This window comes from Gavialis gangeticus, unplaced genomic scaffold (assembly GCF_001723915.1).
Source record: "Gavialis gangeticus isolate Ggan-Ray unplaced genomic scaffold, GavGan_comp1, whole genome shotgun sequence".
In the NCBI taxonomy this organism is placed as follows: Eukaryota; Metazoa; Chordata; order Crocodylia; family Gavialidae; genus Gavialis; species Gavialis gangeticus.
In genome coordinates, this window is record NW_017729025.1 from 20,591,971 (window position 1) to 20,615,835 (window position 23,865).

General features: G+C 43.0%; 1 protein-coding gene across 1 annotated transcript in view; it reads left to right on the top strand.

Annotated features, from left to right (window-relative positions):
• Nucleotides 1-3,471: 3,471 nt before the first annotated feature.
• The window catches only part of AKT1 (AKT serine/threonine kinase 1), a 104,233-nt gene continuing 83,839 nt past the window's right edge, over nt 3,472-23,865 (top strand). Inside the window, exon 1 of the mRNA XM_019518485.1 lies at nt 3,472-3,661. Coding sequence (XP_019374030.1) covers nt 3,616-3,661 — 46 coding nt within the window. The 5' untranslated portion in view covers nt 3,472-3,615. The remainder of the gene's footprint in view (nt 3,662-23,865) is intronic.

The window sequence follows — 23,865 nt, forward strand, 5'->3', positions numbered from 1 at the left end:
GTGTTAAAAAAGAGCACTCGGCCCTAAAAGGCTGTCCCAAGTACAGCTTCACTCAAACTTCTGTTGGCAGATTCATTTGCATAGCTTCTTTAAGACAGGTTTTATTGTGCTAGTATGTAAGGAAGGGATGTGTGTTTAAAATTCTTAGTTTATTGAATTTTCACCATTTTTATGCATGTTCTTACTAGCTGTCCCCCACATTAATAGAATAACATACGCAGGGGTACAAGATTAATATCGTGCCATCCATTATTTATTGTACTTACACTCTGACTGACGAGTGTAGGTGGTGATATGGTATAGAATAAGGTGGTATGGAAACAAATATATAAAATTAATCAACAAGAAAGGGCTAATAGTTTATCTCCAGTTCTTGACCACACTGTCATCTGCATTCTCTCACAGGTTAGATAAGTCAGGCTGTAGTCATCTCAGATACCCTGCATCACTGGGAACCATTCCTAGACTTGCACAGATGAGGGTAACAAGCATCCATTTTTGTTCAGCTTGTGCAAAAGGGAACCTTTTCTTGTTTGGCCGTAACTAGTAATTCCCCTTTCCAGCACCGCTGCTACCTGCCCGGAGCACAGGCTGGTGCAACCCCAGCCCACGGTAGCAGCCTGCCCCATGCTAATCCGGGGGGCACACCCCTCCATGGCCTCCTGGGTTGTGTGCAGTGGTGGGGAGCCACCCCTCCCCCTCCCTGTGCCCCCTGGACAAGTCGTGGCTCTGTCCCATGCCCCACCCTGCCCTGGCTGGGCAGCACCTGCCCCTGCCCCAGTCCCACTCCCTCCCTCACTGCAGGAGCTGCGATCTGCCCCCCCTTCCCCTTCCCCTACAACAGACTTACCAGCCAGACACCGCTCTTCAAGCTGCCAGGCTGTGTATCGGAAATTGGATCGGTATCAGCTAAGATGCCTCTTTAAAAATCAGTATTGGCCCAAAAAAACTCTGTGGATGCACCCCTAGTTTTCTTTGCTGCCACTAAACAGCACTTCAGCACAGCTGAATAAAGAGCACAAAGCCAGATTGTGGTGCGTCTGTGTGCTGGTATGTAGGAGTATCAGGTGCCCTCTTACTTCCTTGTGCCATGCTGTCATTTCTAGTGCAGTGAACCACTGTCATACCAGCTTTTCCCTTCACCCCACCTTCCCAGGAGGGATGTGATGTGTCTGGCAGGATTATTACACCTGCACACTGGGGGCTCTCTGTTGCCTGAAGTCTATACCTGGTACTGCTTGGAAACTACGAGGGAAAGCAATTCCCAACTCAGTTGGGTAGCAGTAGGGGCAGTAAAATAACATGGTCTGACAATCTAGCCTTTCATTCATAGGGCAGTGCTACAAAAATGTGTAAGAGGTGGGAACCCATGCGGGCATGGAGTACCTCAGACTGAGATGCCAGAATTTCTTGTCATTGTATTGCTTCTTATAGTCTTGGGATTGTTCTTCCTACTAACTTAATTTGCTTTCAACTTTCTCTTTTATCTGATTACTGAAAAGGGATTGATTGCTTTAATGCCACTCCTGAATTTAAAACATGAAGGTACAACGTATAGTGCCTTGTCCTGTTGTGGCACGGTATTATAAAGTGTTAACTTTCACACTGCACTATTCCATTTTCAGACTTCAGCTGTGATAATCATAGGGTTTTTGTTCAACACTTTACAAATTGCTCTGTGCTTCAGAGAAGCCTTTAAATGAGGTCTAGTCTCCTGTTGATGCCTACGCATGAGTCTAGTTAACATCAGTAGGTGTTGCGTATGCACACTGACAGAGGCATAAAAGCCCATCATGTTTGTCAAGATGTATCTTAACTTGTCAAAAGGAGCTTGTCCTAAGATAACTATTCCTGAGGAAGCTACCCTCCATTTTGTTGCACACAGTTCTATACTTGTGTGTGAGGTTAAGAAATTCCTGCCTGTCTGTGTTCCAGCATCAGGTTTTGTGTTTTCCCTTCCCCCGGGCAAACCTCTTGTCTGTTTCTTGGAGTTGATAATTGTAAGCGGTGAGATATGGCAGATTCCTAAGTTGGAAAAACAGTATGCTTCTCAGGAAAAAAAATGACATGTAACTTGTAAAGATGCAGAACTGTGATAAGTACTGAAAGTTCATAGAAAAAAGAAAGAGGGACCTGGCTTCCTTTTTAATCCATCTCTTTCTACTCTAAGTTGTACGATTTATTTATTCAGCAACTGAAATAATTCAATTTTTTTAGCTTCCTCAGAGACCCAAACACTGGTAATGAAATATGGAACAGCCCATCTCTACCAGAGCTTAAAATCTAGACAGGTTCATAATGATCTCAGGTCATTACCCTCTGAAATCTCCTCAGGGGTTAGATGAAAATACTTGATCTGAGTCTATTTTTAATGGACAGATATCACCATCCTGATTGGAACTAATTGTTCCAGCTGTTGCAGAACCACATAGAGCTGGTATAGGCTGAATAGGCAAAATGATGTGGTCCTTTAAGATTAGGAGAATGGCAGTGGCATTGAGTGGAGGGACGGATCAGGATATTTGCTGGGGCTAGTGTTTGGTTCAGTTTTCTTAAATGTAATAATCTGAGTTAAATCACCTGAATGTCACAACGACACAGACTGATGTTGCAGATATCTCTGTGGTGATTTTAAAGAAAAGAAATTGCCCATGTGAATAGAAAATACCTAACAATTGGGTTCAATTTGGGAAGAGAAACCTGGAAAGAGATCTAGCTGGGCTTCAAACTAGGTATGTTTGGAGTGAAACAAGGCAGAGAGGAAGACTAAGAATGCTTTGAGTCATGAAACAGGCTGGCAAGAGTCTTTTACCATCTTTGTTTTTGGATGTCTCAGTAGAAATATAGTCTTAAACTGGAGGAGATGCAAGTAGTGCAGTATAAATGTTCAAGTAGTGTAGTATACAGGTTGGAGGGATTGCTTTGTCTGACTCGCGGACAGTCATCTAATCTGAGATTATGTGTACAGCTTTAAGAGGGGCAGAAGTAATAAACACCAAGGTTGGAAAAGTATTACTTAGAGACTCCAAAAAGATTTAATTGGGAGTAACAGGATGTAATTGAGCCTAGGGCAACTGAAGCAGAATATTAGGAAAAGTTTCCTGACGTTGGGATGCGTTGGGTTGTAGACATCCTTCAGAAGGAAATTCCAGAAGCCTTTCTGGGGGATAGTTAAATTAGACTCTGTAATGTCTTTGAAAAAGTATGGTTGGGGGATAATGTGGCATTGGCAAGGAGATTGAAGAGACCTTCTGGATGAAGTCTTACAGTTGATCTCTAATTATTACAGTGTGTGCTGATGTTGCTGGTGCACTCCACTCTACCTGTTTAGTGATTAGATAGCGCTTTGCAAGTATGTATTTTCATAAATGTCCCTGTGAAGAACATTTCCTCTTATGTGAGCACTGTAATGAAAGTTGCCCCCTTTTATATCTCTGACTGTTTATCTGTAAATTGCTGCAAAATGATGGTGTGCTATTCTTTAATCTTTTTAGAAATATCAGAGAGGAGGGAGGAAGAAAAACCCGTTTCCGTGGCTCCTTCTGCTGGTGTCCAGAAATTACAGCGGGGTGATCTTTTGTTATAAACTGTTTTTCAAGAGACATTCCTGCAATTATGAATGAAGTAGCAATAGTGAAGGAAGGATGGCTTCACAAACGAGGTAAGTATCAGTTCCTCCTCACTTAAAGGAACACTGACTGTTTTGGTCTGTCAGCACTTATTCTCACATTGATGACTTTAACAGCATACTTTTTTTTTTTATTGACAATCCCCTTTCTTAAAACCTGTCTGTCCTGATGGTAAATGTGTGGAAGAAAGATGTGTGAATTTCTGTGAACTATGCAGTACTCTGAGAAAATGTGTAGTACATTTTCTGTGTTTTTTCTCAGAAGACTATCTCTGCCCTTTAGTTTTAAAATGATGCTAATGATAAAAAGCCACTACTCTACAGTTAAGTATTAATGGGTGGACTATAGCAAAGGTGGACTAATTAGTCTGTCTTGATATCTTTTAAAATGTAAGCAATATATTTGCTACTGTTCTCTCTACATGCATGTGTCATGCAGTTGTCTCTCGGCAAACTGCATTTGGACAGCAAGAAATACAATGTTTGTTCGTTGTGTGTGCTTTTGCAGTAACTTTGCTAGGGAATGCACTCTATTTTGTACTGTGTGCGTGCCATTTAAATACTAATTACTTTTAGTACCAAGTCCCAAGATATGAGCAGTATCATGAATTCTGTATGTTCCATGTTTAATGTTGATAAAATAAAAGACCTGCATGAGAAGGAAGGGACACCTGAAATATAACTGACACTGTAATTGCATATGCGACTGCACTATTTCTTATTAGGTGTTGTGTTCCTTCAATATTCTGCTGCCAGTAAGTTTAATTGGAGTTTATTGTACAGGGTGTGTGTTTTTTGTTTTGTTTTTTTTAGTACAGCACCACTATGCGTATTAGCATATTAGTACAGCATCACTATGCGACTTACCCATTACTTTGTACTGTATTACTGCTTTCTCTCAAGAAGTGAACATGTTTAGGTGCTTTCCATAATCTCATCTTTTTGGACCAGCAACAAATTTAGTGCTAATATGGAAACTTTCTGTTTTTGCAGAATCAGGATTTTTCCAGAGAGTTTGCAACAGCTTAGTAACGTAGCCTGAAGGTACACAGGTACAGCAAAATTATTTTTGGAAGAAGAGGGAAGTACCTTATCGTAACCTTGATGAAGGTTGATTCTTCTGCAAGAAAAAATTTATAATACACAACATTAAAATAAAAGGGATATTTTTTTCTGAAAACTGATATAACATTTAGTTTTTCATTATCAGCTGATGCTTGGTCAGGAGAATTTGACAGGGCCATTTGAAAGCAGTATTATATTTTTAGGTTTTCATCACAATTAGTTTCAGACACAGTTTATGCATATAAATGCCCCCTGTCTGCAGCTTACAGAAATATATCTTAACTCCTGTCTCTGGATAGCTCTGTTACCTGGTTCAGTCAGTGCGTTAGAAAGGCATACTTTGCTTGCATAAAGCAAAGGAAGTAAAAACTTGCTTGTGTTTCATATTAGACTTGAGGGTCTGAAGAATTCTTGCAGCTAAAAGGACAGTGTGGACTTGCATTATATTTTTTTTACCTAATGTTATTACAAATAACATATATGTAAAAGACTGCAACTGAAAGAGATTGGAGGGAAACATTTGTTTTTGTGGTCTAAAGCACAAATAACCAAAAGACCAGATCAGTTCTTCAGCCCTGCAAGGTTAAGTGCTGCAGCCACAGGATGTTTCTAAAACTTTATACAATTATAAGATAGTCAGCTTTCTCACTATGTTTGTGTGAGTCTTTCACATGAGAACAGAGTGGAGGGAAACATTTCTCAAAAAAAACCTTGTAATACGATAGATACTGTCCCTGAATCTGCCAAGCAGATACAGTCAGTATCTGAAATCACTTTTACCTCCTTTTTAACAGTCTGACTTGATTTCAAAATGACTATGACTCTTAACCTGGGAATTGAAATTTCTTTACTTTCCAAGTGAAAAACATAACTTCCAACCAAATAAGATGCCAGTTCAACATAGTATGTAATGCTGCTGGGGCAGCTTTTAGTTTAAAATGGCTTACTTGAATTTTAAGTTCCTATAGAAACTCTAAACAGGCTGCATCATAATTTCTGACTCACTTGCAAGATTGTGACCAGATTATTTGATGAGCACCTTTTTATTTTGATGGTGGTTGTGGGCAGGATAAATAGTGCAAGCTGCATATTTGATAGTCAGATTCGTCTTTGGACTAGGTTCATCCAGGTCTTTTGCATCGAAGGGAAACCCCATCTCTTTATCTTGGTTTCTGCAGCTTTTTCCACTTCTGTGTCTCGTTTTGAGGACTGTTGTGGTACCTATTTTCCTCAGTAGTTCAGTACAACTGTTAATTGAATGTCACTAACCTGCCGATGGATTTCAGGAAAACAATGCCATATCCCCTTTTAGGTTCTCCAGAGCACCACATGCATCTGCTCTCCTGTACTTCTGGTTTTGTTGGCAGCAGTTTTGACATCAGTTGTGAAACTTGATTCTCTCAGATGGAGGGTCAGGCCGGCCCACTATTGCTGGTCTTTTTGCAGGTGGTATATATTTGTTGTAGATGTGCTTTAATCTATAGTGATTATTAAGGAGATCTGTATATGGAAAAAAAAAAGATTGATTCTCCAGCTCTGCAAGGTTAAGTGCTGCACAGGATGTTTCTAAAAGTCATGTCCGATACTGTGAGCTTGTGAAACAATACATAAACAGTAATTGTTGTAGGGAGGGACTACCAAGGGAAGACTACAGATACAGTAAATGCCTGCAGTTTGTCCCTTTGGGTAAAGTATACAGATGAGATCTTGACCATTTGTAGTCTTTAATGATCCCATGATTCTTTTCACAGGCATAAAGAGTGTTAACCCTGGTGACTGGCCAAATTCCAGATCCCGTAATTATGTTCTGACTACCTAAAATTCCCCTTGTAGCTTCAGTTGGATAAAATAGCTCTTTCAGTTCCTGTCTTCAACAGCTGAACAGCACAACAGTGTGTTTTCCCCCCAGTGATGGCCGTGTTTCCGTGGCTGCAGTGATTTGTGCACATATAAATCAGCTTGCAAAAAGCTTTGTAACCCTTCTGGAGGTCAGATGCTATATGCGTTAGCTATCATTAGCTGGAGCAGGTGTTTTGGTTGGTTGAAGTATCAGGACTTTCTAGCATTCTGGAGTAACTTCCTTCCGTTAGCTGGCTTTCTTTTTCCAAAATAAAAATAATATATAAATATGTTTCATTTCATTTCCCCATATATATCTAATTTGTATATCTAGACATAGCTATATATGGATAAGTGAAATTAAACATTTATATTCTTTGTATGTTTTATATATATACTTCATACATATATATACATACTGCACACACACACATATATGGAGAAATGAAATTAGACATCTTTTTCTCTGCTGGTCTGAGTTCCTGGCAGTCCTGTGAGTCAGTCACTTAAAGGAAGTGCCACTTCCAGTAGTGCAGATGTTTGTTTGCAGAGAGGCTAGAGTCATCTCCATGACACTTCTAACCTCATCGAGTCAGAAGTATAGGACTTCATGAATGAACTGACATTTTTTTTCAATTGGCAGTGCATAGCCCTGCAGTCCTAATCAGGATACGTCAGGCGGTCAGCTTCACACACAAAAGCAGTAGTTACAAATCCTAACCTCAGTTTGAAGAACTGCATAGCAGAAATGCCTAATGTGTGTATGGGAAGGAGGCAAGGAACCTGAAGTGGAGGAACTTGAATTTTGTCATGTTTGGGGGAGATGTCTACGTGTATGTCTGCATGCTGTTTGTGACATTGTTTATGTTGCAGAGCCGTAAGGCAGGTAAAAGAGAATAAAGGGGGGAATTTAAGCTTTGTAGGTCACATGACATTAAATTAACTATTTTTTGTTGAAACTCCTGCGTTACTTTGTTTCTAAAGGTGTGTCAGTGGCAGATTGAGCTTTAAAAGCATGCCCATTGTGGTGCATTTGTTAGACTGAAGTAGACATTCGCTTGGCCTCTATGTGCCTGAAAGTCTGTTGTGTTCCTTTGGTCATCTGTGTTCATCATACCACATTTGTCCCTATTCTCTAAGGGTCTTCATGATAGTATCACTCCAGTTGTCATCCTCTTTACATTCAAGTCTGTCTTTAGAAGCCCACTTCTTCCAGGCCAGTAAGAAATGGGATACTGTCAAAACACTGCCCTCCTCACTTCTGCCTTTCCTGGTATATCTTGTTTTCTCTGAGTCTCATTTCAGTTATAAATTCTTTTGGGAAGAAACTTCCTTTTTTATGCTGTGAAGAAGGGACTGTTTTGTTGGGGCTAAATAGGAAATAAAAATCTGATGGAAGCAATTACACTCAAGCCTGTACCAAATATGTGGGTTTTTTTTTTTAAATGGCATACAAAAATGCTGCATAGCATTTAGGCAGAAAATTTGCAACGGCTTATCCATCTGATGCTGCAGGAGTATTTTAGGCAAGTAAAAGACAATTACTCAATTTGGGGTCTGGGTCGTCAACAGACAAAATTGCCAGAGCATCTTTACGAACCAGTGACTCTTCAGCTTACTTGACAGGCAGTCCTTTCAACAGTGGGGTGGCCCTACTGCCATGCTAAGGAATCAGGTCATTGCCAGCTTAGAGAGATCACAGTAGCTCTTGGAATAATGTGTGTGCCCTTTAGAGATCTCCAGACTAACATTTATACCCAGCCTCGCCCTGCTGATTTCAGTAGGGCCTGTAAACTGGTAGAGGATATCTGTATAAAGTATGCTTGCCTAACTAAACATCAGATCCATTTGTCTGAACCAGAATAATGGGTCCTAGCACCGTTTAGCATTGTTTTCCTGAGAGCCAGTCAATATGTTTAACTGTTCACTTACTAGTATCACTTGAAGGATGGATAAACAACCATGTTTCCACCAGTTAACTACTTTGACAAGCCCAGGTTGGGTGCACTTATATTTCTTCTCTCTCCTTTGTTACTTGGTTCTTTCCCCGCCTCTTCATTTTTTCTTGGCATCTGGGCTTCGTAGCTTTGTTCTTTCCAGCTCACCTATGCAACCAGACCCTTCAAGATTCAGATTGGTTGGAGGACCTTCTGGCTTTCGTGGTATTTCAAAGAGGCAGCGGCCATGATATCAGATACAGAGTATTCAAATATACATATAAACTTGCAGGAAGTTGGCTATAGAGAACAAAGCTACTTTAGAGGATAAGCTGAAGTGATGAGGACAGGTAAAGATGAACAAGAATCAAGAGATAGGAGGGAAGGAAGTTGGTGCTGTTGTTTTAAATAGAAAAACAATATGTATGGTTGTAGGTTTGTAGTTCATAGTTTAGACATGTTGCTCATCTGGTTGTACATAAAAGAACTTGGGTAAACAAGGTCAGACTGTGGCTTTGGACATTGATCACTTTTTCAACACGAGGCAAAGGTTTTCTAGTGGCATGCTTGTTCTCTGCCTCTTTCTTGTCCTGCTCTCAGGGATGGAAGGAGGGAGGAACCAGGAAATTGTAGAGCAATAAATCTGACCTTGGTGGTAGGCAAGATGCTAGAAACATTAAGAAAGGATGAGATCACAAAACATCTGGAGAAATATGAGCAGATAATGGCTAGTCAGCTAGACTATTTTGGAGAATAAATCTCATCTGATGGAATTATTTGTGGAGAGACTGAAGGAAGTAGCATGAGTACAAAGCAGTGGAGATTGCCCTAGTTAATCCTCTGCCATCCAAAATAGACAATGTAGATGGTGTCATTCCTGAACAGTCAAGAGCTGGTTATTGGTTAGAAGGCAGATTAAAGATAACTCGGGGGAAGCCAGAGGATGACTAGACTGTTGTAGGAAGAAAGGTAGTTGAAAATTTTCTGAGAAAACAAAGCAAAGAAATTCCCCACCCCCTTATGACCAATATGTTTTTCTTTTTGAGTGAAACATTTTCATTTTGATAAAACAAACAACATTTTTAAAAAAAATGTTAGTTTTTTGAGATGTGGAAAAAAATAGATGTGCTGTAACTCTTCTCTCCATGCAAGTGAAAAATGTAGTTTTAATATGTTAGATTAAAACAGTTCCGTGCATTTTCCAAAATGTTAATGAAATGAGAAAGTCTTGTTTCTCTAAATTTATTTTAGAAGATAAAAATCCCCCCGTTTTAGCTGCTTTTACACAGGAGGTGCAGAACAGATTTTTTCCAATCGATATAGGAAGAGAGGCTCACATGCAGGCACCTGAATATCCTATTGGACTACGGAATTTGTCTATGTCTTGTCACTTCATGTCAGGCAGCTTAGTTTCATATTCTGTTTGGCTGTATGTCAGAACTGAAGAGAAGTAGGTGTTGGTTCTCTGCAGATATCAGGTCATGTTGCAGAATTGCACCCTGCCTTCTGCTTAAGAGACCCAGGAATATGGGGTCAGGGTTTTGGCGCAGGCCAGGCTGAAGATGAAATGGTAATGATTTGTAGGGTAGGTTGCATGGTGCTTGTCCATGCTATTTCTGGTCCTCCTCCTTTTCATTCTTCTCCTCCCCCCACCCCTTCATGGGCGCCTCTTTTGTTTTTAAAGAAGAGGAAATCAGTGGGAGAATGGCCAAATAAGTAGCCCTGTGGTGGTTTTGTTTGTTTTTGCTTTTATCTTTTTTTTTCTTGGTTGAGCCTCTGTGCTAAGTTTAGGAGAAAGGGGAGTACTGAGTGAGAGGGTTTCGAATTAGGTAGAGAGGAAGTTGAGTAGAAAGCCATATTCTTCTGGCAAAATGTAATGGATTCTGTGTAATATTACTGTTTTAAACCTTAACGCACTGTCAATAGAAAACTCTTTAAAAATGGCTAAGGCAGTTGATAGATACAGATTAATTCAGGAAACAGGCTTTATTGTATGCTAGAAAGACCGGATTAGTTGGCATGCTAACTTTCACGTAGATGTACATTTGAAAGCAGCTTTCAATAGTAACTCTGTGATCTGCTGGGACAAGTCATGGAGGCTATTTTTTTTAAGGTACAAGGTGAACCTATTGCATATCTTGATTTACTAAGAAAATTCATAATTTTTAATAGGGTTTGAGAAATTTAAGTTTTTTAAAATGTATTTTAAAATTGGAATCCTTGTAGTTATATTGCATAGATGATAAAGTACAGGTATATATGTCTTAAAGGGGGAACAAAACACAGGAAACTGTGCAAGGAAAGAGGAAGAAAAAGAATGAAGGAACAATACCACCATATTAGGTGTGATATAGTCCGTGTTTGTGAAAAATATTTATAGCAGCTGAAAAGGAGAATAATTCTAACACTTTTTTTTTTAGCTGGAAGGGGGAAAATGTAGTGGAATTTATAGATCTTTTCATTTCTCAAACTTGAACAAATTATAGGGGAAAAAAGTTGGTCCAAAAATACAAATGAAATGTATCGGTTAAATCAGCAAATGTGTGATTGTTCCTTATCATAGTCAAAATGTATGTAAGGGAGGAGAGAAAAATATATTATCTTTTTATTATCAGTTTAATAACTGGTATCTTTTTTTTCTATGTTTTAAGTCAGGAAGATATGTTTTGAACTACCCCTCCAAGCTCAAATCCTGCACTGGGTGAGTTATAGGCAATCAGTGATGTTGTGTGTGTTCACAGTATGTAATTGGCGCTACTAAAACTATTAATGCCATGTATGGTGATTTATAAATGTATCCCTCTTGCTTGTAGGGATACTGTATTTTTTTTATTGATATGTGACTGAGGATCATTGAGGGAACTGGATTTTGGATTTGTTTTGAAGGCGCATAGATTCACACACAGTTGGATCTGTCTTGAGAGTGAATTCTACAGTTGCTAGGAAAGCTGAAGTTTTCTTGGGTGCAAAGTTCGCTCTCTTGAGAGTGATAATATTACTGTTCCAGCAGAAAGTAGGTGTTGCTGGAATCATGATGGCTTACGGCATTGTTGCTAATTCTCACCATTTCATTGCAACTCTTGCGGTATGAAGTCCCAGCTCTAGGAGTCATGTGACTATGTGAGATTTTAAGCTTTCATTTCAAAAGCAAGAATAGGTTTCTAGTCTTCATGGTTGTGGAAAAAAGCTGGAAGACATTACTGGAGTGCTAGATGGTGAAGATAAAGGACAGAAAACTTACAAGTGGTTTTTAAGTCTCTACCCTCCTCTCACTGTTGTGAAGGGGCATAAAGATGGAGAAAGGTACTTAAGATTGCACTTTTAGAGAGCTAGTGGGATGAAAGTATCATTTATATACTGTCAGAGGTCTGACCAGTTTAATGTGCAAACTGCCTTTTTGGAAACAGTCAAACTAGCTAAAATAGATCTAGATGTGAAAGTCTGCTGTGGTTTCCTTGTACTTAAGGGCACTCAACTCTTATATATGTAAGTCATACCAATTAAGTGGATAGCACCAGGGCATTATGGTTGGAGTTATAGTAATACAAAGGTACTTAATTGGAATAGCTTAGTTCAGGGCTATATAGGCTGCATGTCATTCACAGGGGCTTAATTTACAACATGCTGGGTGCATCTACATGTACGCTTTACTTCCAAGTAGACTAATTAGTTTTGCAGTAAAGCATCACAGTCTACGCGTGCACTGGTATTAAGACGCAGTAAACTAATTAACTCCGCTGTAGGATACTACTGTCCCTAATAGTACTGTCCTATGGCAGAGTACTTCACAGCACCAAAATGCAGATGTAGATGCTGACTACAGGTGTACATTGTGCTCGGTTAGCCCAGCCAGCTCTGGGCCTTTTCTGCCCCAGTTCAAATTGCTGCTATCCCAAGCACACAAGTAGATGCTCCCCCTGGGAGCAGTCATCTCTGGCTGGAACTGCTTCAGAGTTTGTCTCGCATTAATTGCGTATGTAGATGCACCTGCTGTCTCCCACCCAGGCACCTGCTTTGGCTACTGCTGCCACTGGGCCCCTAGTAGAACTGTGCAAAATTTTGCCGGCTCTTTTGTTTCAACACTGTTTCGACCAATTTGGAGGTCAAAACAGCAAAATCGGAATGAAACAAAGGCCGTCAAAATAGCCTTGAAACAAAACGAGGCTGGTGAAAACGTTTTGACTATAGGGATCCAGCTGGGCTGACTTCCCATCCCCAGCGCAAGATTCAGTAGGGGGTGGTGAGGCAGCCCAGCTGGGCTGCTTCCTGGTCCTCCGCTAGGTTGCGCTGGCTGACTCTCCATCCCCAGCGAAATGTCAAAACAGCCTTTCTGTTTTGACAGAATGGAACAGCTGTTTCGACTCAAAATGAAATTCAATATGAAACACTGAATGGGCGAAACTCAAGGCAAAACGGAATGGTGCCGTTTCGCACAGTCCGAGTCTCCAGGTTTCCCTTCCAGCTTCCATTTCCTGCCCCCTGCCCCTGAGAGCAGGGTGGCACAGCAGGGCCTGGGGCCCCCATGTAGTGGGAAAGGTGTTTGTAGTGGTGAGGGGTGCCAGTGGCATTGCAGGAGATCCGTTTGGCGTGCAGTCCCTTGTCGTTCCTAAGTTGGACTGCTCTGGTTTAGTTCCTGAAAAGGCCAGTGGAAGGACTTTTTAAATCCACGTAACAGTGTCCTCATTAAGAGATTTTCTGTAAAAATATTGGTAAAAAATAACAAAATAATATGTATGGCACAAGCTGTCTGAGTAGTTAGCCCTTGATTTCACTATCCCTTGTTTCTCCCATGCATGAAATGAGGAAGATAGAATTTCTTTTGCCTTGCTCGTGCATGGCTGTACAGCACAGGGGAGTGTTGTGCAGAGGTAGGGCAACCTAACTCTGCACCTGTTAGCTCTGGAACCAGAACCCAGTATGCTTTTGCTACAGTAAAGGTACCAATATTACTATATTCACAATAGTAAACTATACCATTTAAATACGTTTACAGTGTTTGCTGCCAGAGCCAGCACATGTGGAGCTAGGTTTGAATGTCTTTGTACAGCCCTTCGTTTTGTCATACAAACGTCCCTCTCAATTGTAAGCTTTTCAGAGAAGGGACTGTGTTCCTCTGTTCAAACATGTGAGTCCCTCATCTCATTTGAAGCCTGTAATTACTGCTGCAGTACAAATAATATTAATTATGCAACTACAAATGTTACTTTCCAGATCAGAGTTACAATAGAATATTCGGGTTAAATAAACATTACATTTTTGTGAAACCACGTGAAATAATTGATCTTTGCCTGAAGGCATTTACTACTAAATCCAAGTCTGATCTCCATGCAAATATGTGTAGATTTAACTAAGAATTGGTCTGCATTGCAGATTGCAGTGTAGCATTAAGATACCTGATTTAGTTTTAAAGGGGAAGCAGTTCAGCTGCATGCTGCAGCAGCTAATTTGTGCTGCCAAGAAGCAAGCTGCAGTATAGACACACCCTAACTCAGCTTGGTTATTTTGGTTCATGTCTCAGAGTTCATGCTTCTGTGCTAGAATAAAGTTCTTTGCACAAAAATAAATGATTTTTTTTGTCTGTGTACCATTTTGTGTTTTCAGAATAACACGTGATTCTGTGTGCACGGATCAGGCCCCTGATGGTGTTAATTATTCAGGGGTGCTATTGACCCACTTGGTGGTGCTTTGTTGCTAGGTCTCAATGAAGTCCATTCTTAGATTGGCAGACTAAACCTCAGTAATCCTGTGGCTTCTCCTAATGTCATCAGTGAAAAGCTGAGGGATTTCTTTGGGATGCTACCCTTTTTGTGAAAGTCTTGAGTGGAGAACTTATTCCAATTTCTTGGCTTTATCTGGCTACCCTGAGTACTATATTTCAGAGTTTAAGGAGGTGGGAGGAGGTTTGCTTCCTACCTTGAAATATTCCTTGCAGCAAGGAATTCCCTTAGCCCTTTATTTTACTTGGGAATTGACTTTCTGAAATTGTTGTTCTTGGTGGCAGCTCATGCATACAATGCACTCCCCTCTGTGTTCTCTTAGGATGGGGTAGTTTGCTTCCTTGTCTGTATGGCGGGTGGTTAGCTTGTTTCCCCTCATAATCAAATCAGTAATTTCTGAAGTGAGAATTTGGGAAATTTGCCATGTTTTTCACTGTATGGGAAATCACTGAAAATTTCTCAGCAGTACTTTCTGAGAGACTTGCACGAACCCCAGCTGCCAAATACAATGATGGTAATCTGTTTCTGTTGTTTTGTGACATTTAGCCTGTGAGGTTGACACCTTAATCCAAAAAAGTAAAACACACCCCAAACCCACAAAATGAGTGCGATGGGGAGATAGTTAAATACCATCATGATGGAAGAATACCAGAGTACTTCGTTTTAAAGACATTCAGAACTACATTGGCACCCCTTTGTTATACAGTGTAGCTGAAAACGAACTGCAGCAATAATGAACCAATCCATCTAAATCACAGCAGCTGAACAACTGACTATTCTATCTCAAAATGCAAATGTGTTGTGCAGAATGGATTTAATTGTAAATGTTTGCTTAGTAGGGAATATGAGCCTCTTAGTTTGTGACAATAATTGTGAATACAAAGAACTCACAGAATTTTAGGGTTTACGTAGCTTTCCCCTCTTTTCATAACAATATTTCAAAGTTATTCTTTTTTTTTCAAATGTGCCCTAGCTAACTAATATTACTTCAAACATACAAGTATACCATGTATTGTGAAGGCTGAAAGATGAATTTAGCTGTATATATTTAGATCATGTTGGATTTTCTGTGGCTTTTCTTTGATATGTATGTGGTGTGTCTGTTCACTTCTTTAATATAGTTTAAATGAATAAGAGAAGAGAGTGCTGACTTTCAGAGCATTTAATTTGTCTTTACAGTGCAATAATGGTGAGAGTTTTTTACTTAGCCCTTTCATTTTGATTCCAGCAAGATAGCTTTTACATGTTTAATATATCACTATTTAAGGATTCAGTTCTGGCTCAAACAACCCATGGAAGGTTGAGACTACAAACTATTTTCTTGTCTCTTAGTTGGTAGGGTTGGAAGCGACCTAAGCAGATCATCAAGTCCAGCCCCCTGCCATGGGCGGGAAAGGATGCTGGGGCCAAACGACCCTGGCTAGGTGATTATTTAGCTTCCTTTTGAAGACTCCCTAGGGTAGGGGCAAGCACCACTTCCCTTGGAAGTTGGTTCCAGATCCTAGCCGCCCTGACAGTGAAGTAGCACCTCCTGATATCTAGCCTGAATCTACTCTCAGTCAACTTATGGCTGTTATTCCTTGTTACTCTTGGTAGTGCTCGGGGGAACAGGGACTCTCCCACTGCCTGCTGGTTCCCCTTGGCAAGTTTATAGGTGGCCACCAGATCCCCTTTCAGCCTTCTTTTGTGAAGGCTGAACAAGTTCAGGTCCCATAGCCTCTCCTCGTAGGGCCTGCCCTGCTGCCCCTTATCATGCGAGTGGCCCTCCTCTGGACCCTCTCTGTGCTGTCCACATCCCTCCTGAAGTGCGGCGCCCAGAACCAGACATAGTACTCCAACTGTGGCCTGACCAGTGTTGCGTAGAGGGGGAGGATCACCTCCCTGGACTTGCTCATGATGCATCTGTGGATGCATGACAAGGTATAGTTGGCCTTCCTGACTGTGTCCCCGCACTGCCGGCCCATGTTCATCTTGGAATCACTAGCGACTCCGAGATCCTTTTCTGCCTCTGCACTGATGAGAAGGGAGTTCCCCAGCCTGTAGGTATGCTTCTGGTTCTTCCTCCCCAGGTGCAGTACCTTGCATTTGTCCGTACTGAAACTCATCCTATTCTCATCCACACACCTCTGTAACCTGTCCAGATCTAGTTGTAGTCTGCCCCTCTCTTCTGGCGTGGTCACTTTCTCCCCACATCTTAGTGTCATCTGCGAACTTGAACAGGGTGCTTTTCACCCCCTCGTCCAAGTCTCTGATGAAGATGTTGGACAGTGCAGGCCTGCACATCCGTCCAGGTCGAAAATGACCCGTCCACTACCACTCTCTGGGTGCGGCCCTCCAGCCAATTTGCGACCCATCTGACTCTGTAGGTGTTGACACCACAGTCGCCTAATTTTTGAATGAGGATGGGGTGAGAGACAGTATCGAAGGCCTTCCTAAAGTCCAGAAAGACTACGTCCACCGCCACACCTGCGTCCAAGGCTTTGGTGACCTCGTCGTAGAAGGCCACCAGGTTGGTCTGACAGGACCTGCCCCTAATGAACCCGTGTTGATTGCCCCTGAGCATAATCTCCCCTGCTGGTCCCTTGCAGATGTGCTTCTGGATAATTTTCTCAAAGAGCTTCCCCAGGACTGAGGTAAGACTAACGGACCTATAGTTTCCTGGGTCCTCTTTCCTCCATTTTTTGAAAATGGGGACCACATTGGCCCTTTTCCAGTCCTCTGGCATCTCGCCAGAGCACCATGAGTGCTCATAAAGCCGTGCCAGGGGTCCCGCAATAACCTCTGCCAGTTCCCTCAGCACTCGGGGGTGGAGATTGTCAGGACCTGCTGATTTGAACACGTCCAGTCCCTCCAGAAGTTCCCTGGCTAGGTCCTCACCTTTAGTCAAAAACTTCTATTCCTGCCTGTGATGTTGCTCATGAGGACTGAACCGCTGTCACTGATTTTAATATTTAATTATGAGGAAACAGTGTTAAAGTTTCTTTTTAGATAACAGGGGGATGGCAACGGGAGGAGGTGGATGGGTGGGGAGGGAGACAGTGTGTGTATAGAGAGAGAGAGAGAGAGAGAAAGAAAGGGCTGAGGCAGCATATCCCTGGAGGAAAAAAAAAAGGTTCACCCTCCAACTAGGATCAAAAATACCTCAAACTAATAAAAAACACCTATACTCTTTGTTTCTTTTATTTTATTTAGGTGCTATGGTTGCTATTTCTTGTGCATTTCATTTTAGTATGCTGGAGATGTGTGTTTTAGTTGGGGGGAGGGAAGCCCTGAAGAATAGGCCTTTGTGACATTAGAAGAGTTTACTGTGCCAAAGTTATGGTAAGAATTTGTAAATTTTGGCTTCAGGGGCATTTCCTTCCACTGTTGTAAGTTTCCAGCATTAAAAACATAAGGGTTGAACAGCATTTTTTAAACTGACAATGCCAACATTCATTTCACAAACTAAACCATCCTTTCACATGACACCACTGGTTCCACATAAACATGCTGTTGATTTTGTCCCACTGAAGTCATCCTTCGACTTCCTGAGTCATGCAGAAGGGTCTGTCACTGTTTTCAGACCTGTATTGTGGACTCTGAATGATCTGTGTGGATTTAGTTCGCAAACTTAGTGTCCTTGAAAGAAATGCTTTTATTTGGAACTATGTCCTCAAACCCTAAATGCATATCTGGCTTATTTATGTGTTCTTTGTTGGGACCCTGAAAATTGCTTTGTTTCCCTGGGATAAAGCACAGCTTGTTGGGGAATAGTTGTTTGGTGTCTGTAGCAGCAGCACCATCTTCCTCTTAATTATGCTGTTGGCTCCTTATGTTGCTCTTCCTGTTGTTAGGAGCTTTATTTTTAGGTTATACAGAATGACTTGTATTCCAAAAGGGCTAAGGAAGAACATGCCATGTCTGTAGGAGTCCTTGGGCTGGGAGGACCTAGGTAATGCATTCAAATGGTAGTCTTTTCTGAAGGACTGGGGCACATTCTGCTGTTTGCTACCTGCTCATTTCACAGGGGTTTGGTAGAGTAATCAGGGGCAAAATCTGAGCCAAAAGCTAACCTGTCATGGTGACACAATTTTTTAAAAACGTTTTCTTGCCTAAACAAAAACCTAGATTGTACATTGTGAAGTACAGCTCTAATCTAATGAAGGATTTTGCACGTTGTAAAAAAGATTTGGCGACTTCCATGTCAGTTGTTTCCAGCCTATTTTTTTCACCTGCAAGATGATAAAAAACTTTTTTTCTTTTCCTCTCTTCCTGGGCTGCTGTCTTGCAAATTCAGCTTCATGTCTGAGGGTCAAGATGGATTGATAAGGCTAGACAATCACCTTGCTGGGGTTGTTTGACCCCAGTACTCTTTCCTGCCATGGCAGGGGGTCGGACTTGATGATCTGCTCAGGTCCCTTCCGACCCTACTAACTATGAAACTATGATAAGCTTCCACCCCATTTGTCCAGTAATATTGCACAGATGTGTAACAGACCAAAGTATGGCCGCACAGTATCAATTGAATGAACAGTGAAGGCCAAATGGAATAGAATCCAGCTCATTCTCTTGGTAGCCATGCATTAAGGCTGAAAACATTGTTAAAATGTATTTATGTCATTGGAGTAAGCAGATCAGAGTCAGAATATCCAGACCTGGTAAATTCTCTTTCTGGATTCAGGTTTGCTGTTCCTGCTCTGTTAGGACTCTTTGCTTGCTTTTGGAATAGCCACCAATACTTTTATTATTCCTCGAGTCTCTGATATGTTGCAGTCTCTCAGATATACACATCCTTATTTCAAAGGCAGTCATCGTCTAACATGGCAAGGATAGTTTGGTCAGTGGGAACAATAAAAATCGTGGGTATAAAATGAGCAAAAATGAAACGTTATGTTATGACATTCACACCTCTTGCAGTTTGGGCATTGCTGTCTTATCTTATCTATTGGTCTATCTTTCTGCATAACTTAGTTGCAATTTCAGAAAAAACATGTGAACTTGTTTGTGTATATGTATGATGGGTGTCAGCATCTCCACTTAGATGACAAGGAGGCTTTCTTTCATAAATGGTGGGTTTTTTTCAAATGCAGGATAACTTTAACCAGTTTGTCTGCTGAGACTTGACTGCATAGCCTTGTGAGACTGGCAATTTTAAAACTAATGTGCTTTATTGAAGTCCTGCATGCTCCTGAAGCCTGTAGTGCATTTAGAGAAATACAAAAAAAGAGCAAATGGTGTGAGGTAAACATCAAATTACCCTCCTCCTGGCTTCTTATCCTCTGATGTCCTGACTTCTGAAATAACCTAATCTCTGGCCTCGACGCATGCAAATCTGGCAAAGATCTGTCTTCTGGTAGGTCAGTTCATGCATCTTAGACCTTTTATTGTTTCCCACCCCCCCAGTTGCCCCTGATCTGACCAATCAAACATAAGCAGCCAGTTTTCCCTTTCAAGGTGGCTTGTCTCCACTTCACTTGTCCTCTCCAGTTGGATATCTAGAAAAACTTCTTCACTATGAGAATAGCGAAACCATGGAATAGACTGCCTGGGGAAGTAGTGTACTCTCCATCACTGGAGGTGTTCAGGAAGAGGATGGACAGCCACAAGTCGAGGATGATCTAGGCGTAGCTATATGCCTATGTTCTAGCATGGGTATTTCCTATGCTTATGGGCTTTGCTGTTTGCCCCTTCCTTCCTCTCCCTTTTCTGCTACATGCATCAGGGTGTTTTCAAGCCTTCCCAGAGGCACTGGGTGTTGGCTACAGCCAGGGCTGGGAGTTTTGACTGAGGTGTGCCAATGTTGCTTCTGGGACCAAAACCAGAGGTTCCTGGCTAAAGGGTGTTGCCCCTCTGCTCAGGGCCAGACTGATCACCATATTTGGGGTTGGGAAGAAATTTTACTTCGTGGTCAGATTAGCACTGACTGGGGTTTTTGCCTTCCTCTGTAGCAGGGGCATGACCCTCTACCTGGGATCTCTTCAGTGTACCATTTTATAGAAACAATTTATACAATGTTTCTATAAAACATGTTATAGAACATGTATAAAACATCTATAAACATTCTATAAAACATTGTATAGAATATGTTATAGACAACATTTTATAGAAACAGGAGGTTGGCTGTTGTGGCTTCCCTGCTTTACCTGTGGCAGGTTAGACTGTTAGACCTATGTTGCATCAGGGTAGTCTTATGTTGAGTTTAGATGGTGGTTGTGTAGGGTGGTTTGGATAGGGATGATCCTGCCTTAGGCAGCAGGTTGTACTAGATGACCTCTGGAGGTCCCTTCCAGCCCGACTTTTCTGTGACTCCGTGGTTTTATGAATTTGCTTCTGAAGTATTGACTCAAGTCGCCATTGCTCACTTGTTTACATTTTTTTTTAAAGTATAGTTGTGCCTTTCCCTCTTATGTTTAATGACTGCAATTGAACGTGGTAGCAGTTTGGTCCTGGAATGCTGAGAACTCTGCTTATCTCACAGAATCATAGAAAATGAGGGTTGGCAGGGACCTCAGGAGGTCACCTAGTCCAACCCCCTGCTCAGAGCAGGACCATCCCCAACTAGATCATCCCAGCCAAAGCTTTATCTGGCTGGGTTTTGAAAACCTCTAAGGATGGAGCTTCCATCATCTCTCTGGGTAACCTGTTCCAGTGTTTTACTACCTTCCTAGTGAGAGAATTTTTCCTAATATCTAACCTAAACTTCCCTTGCTGCAACTTGAGATCGTTGCTCCTTGTTCTGTTGTCTGCCACCACCGAGTGTAACTCTGTCTTCTTTTGAACCTCACTTCAGGTAGTTGAAGGCCCTCCCAGCCTTCCCTAGAGTAAATAAGCTCAGTTCCCTCAGCCTCTCTTCATAAGTCATGTGCCCCAGTTCCCTCACTATTTTTGTTGCCCGCCACTGGACTCTTCAGTTTGTCCACATCCTTTCTGTAGTGGGGGCCCAAAACTGAACACAGTACTCCAGATGTGGCCTTGCTAGTGCTGAATAGAGGGGAATAGTCACTTCCCTTGACCTGCTGGCAGCACACCTGTCAAAGCAGCCCACTATGCCATTAGCCTTCCTTGCAACAAGGGCACCCTGTTGTCCTTATAGTCAGCTTATTGCCCACTGCAAGCACCGGGTCCTTTTCTGCAGAGTTACTGCCCAGCTGGTCTGCCCATACCAGTGCATGGGATTGTTCTGTCCTAAGTGCAGGGCTTGCACTTGTCCTTGTTGAACCTCATGAGATTTCTTTTGGCCCAGTCCTCCAATTTGTCTAGGTCACTCTGAATCCTAGCCCTACCCTCCAGCTTATCTACTGTTCCCCTCAGCTTGGTGTCATCGGCAAACTTGCTGAGGGTGCACTCTATGCCTTCTTCCAAGTTGCTGATGAAGACATTGAACAAAACGTTCCCCAGGACTGACCCCGGGGGAACTTCACTTGATACCGGCTGCCATCTAGACATTGAGCTGTTGATCACTACCCGCTGAGCCTGATGCTCCAGCCAGTATTCTGTCCACATTACAGTCCCTTCATCTAGCCTGTACTTCCTTAGCTTGCCTGCGAGAATGTTCTGGGAGACTGTATCAAAAACCTTGCTAAAATCTACTGGTCTTCCCATGTTTACAGAGCCAGTCACCTCATCATAGAAGGCAATCAGGTTGGTCAGGCGTGACTTGCTCCCGGTGAATCCATGCTGACTGTTCCTAACCACCACCTTCTTCGATTGCTTAGAAATTGATTCCTTGAGGATCTGTTCCATGATTTTTCCAGGGACTGAGATGAAGCTGACTGGTCTGTAGTTCCCTGGATCTTCCTTTTTCCCTTTCTTAATTATGGGCACTATGTTTACTCTTTTCTAATCATCCCGGACCTTTTCTGCTTGCTGTGAGTTTTCAAAAATGTTGGCCAATGGCTCTGCAATCATATCAGCCAACTCCCTCAGCACCCTTGGATGCATCCCATCCAGCCCCATGGACTTGTACACGTCCAGCTTTTCTAAATAGTCCCTAACCTGTTCTTTCACCACTGCTGGCTTCTCACCTCCTCCCCAGACTGTTGTCCAGTGCAGTAGTCTGGGAGCTGACCTTGCCTGTGAAGACGGAGGCAAAAAAGTCATTGAGCATTTCAGCCTTTTCTGCATCCTCTGTCTCAAGGTTGCCTCCCCCATTCAGTAAGGGACCCACACTTCCCCGATCCTCCTCTTGCTACCAATATACTTGTAGAAACCTTTCTTGTTACCCTTCACATTCCTTGCTAGCTGCAACTCCAATTGCACTTTGGCCTTCGCAACTTCATCCCTGTGTGGCAGAGTAATGCTGTTATAGTCCCTAGTTATTTGTCCATTTTTCCACTTCTTATAAGCTTCTTTTTTGTGATTTAGTTTACTGAAGAGTTGCCTGCTAAGCCAAGCTGATCTTCTGCTGTACTTGCTAGTCTTCCTGTGAATCAGGATGGTTTGTTCCTGAATTCTCAGTAAGGATTCTTGAAACTACAGCCAGCTCTCCTGGACTCCTCTCCCCCTCTGACTGTCTTCCCAGGAAATCCTGCTCATGAGTTTTATGATACTGTTACCTTGTTCCTCCATCTGTCCACATGTCATCTCTTGTCTGTCCATGTGTCCTCCCTGTATTTTCAGGACAGGGACACACTCTTTGTTCTGTTTGTACAGAACCTAGCACAGCAAGGACCTGGTAGATGACTCTGCTTCTACAACAGGGGTGGGCAACATACGACCTGTGGGCCAGATCTGGCCCGCGAGGCCATTCTGTCCGGCCTGCGGGGCCCGGAAAAAATGTAGAAAATTAATATTTCTCTGCTCTTGGTTCCTGTCAAAAATGCAGGAATCAAGAGCAGTAGGACCCAGGGGAAGCCCAGCAGGAAGGAGTGCCGGGGGTGGGGGTGGACACTCCAGGCCCATGCCCAGTGCCCTGCACTGCAGCTGCTCGCAGCCTATGTGGGGCTGCCTGTGCCTGCTCCGGACAGCCCTATGCGAGCTGCGAGCGCCTGCAGCGTGGGGCACCGGGTATGGGAGGGGCCGCTTGCTCCCCATGCTCAGCTTTTCCCCAGGTTCCTTCCCTGCGTGGAGAAAAGCGGCTCTTTGCCTGCCCCGTGCCCGGCACTCTGTACTGTAGGTGCTTGCAGCCAATTCAGGGCTGTCTGGAGCAGGCACAGGCAGCCCCAGGCCAGCTGCGAGCGGCTGCAGTATGGGGCGCCAGGCATGGGGCAGGCGAGGGGCTGCTTTCTTTGCCCCCCACACTCAGCACCACCTTGTAATCCGGCCCCACTGCCAGGCTGGCAGGGGGGCAGGTTACAAGGTGGTGCTGAGCACAGGAAAAAGTGGCCCCTTGCCCACCCCATGGCCAGTGCCCCGTGCTGCAGCCACCTGTAGCCTGCATGAGGCTGCCTGTGCCTGCTCCAGACAGCCCCGTGTGGGCTGTGAGCACCTGCAGCAGGGAGCACCAGCCATGGGGCAGGCGAGGGGCCACTTTTCCCCATGCTCAGCACCAGCTTCTTCCCTGCCGGCGAGCAGGGGGTCGGGGCTGTGCGCTGCCCCCTGCCTGTACCTCGGGGCTGGGGGGCACTGGGTGTGAGCGAGCGGGGAGCCAGTGGGAGCATGGGGCCCGCACCGGTGTCCTAGGGCCAGTGCTTGTGGGGCCTAGAGCAGGGTTGCAGGAGCATGGGGTCCCGGCCAGCAGGGGCTCTGTGGAGCCAGGCCA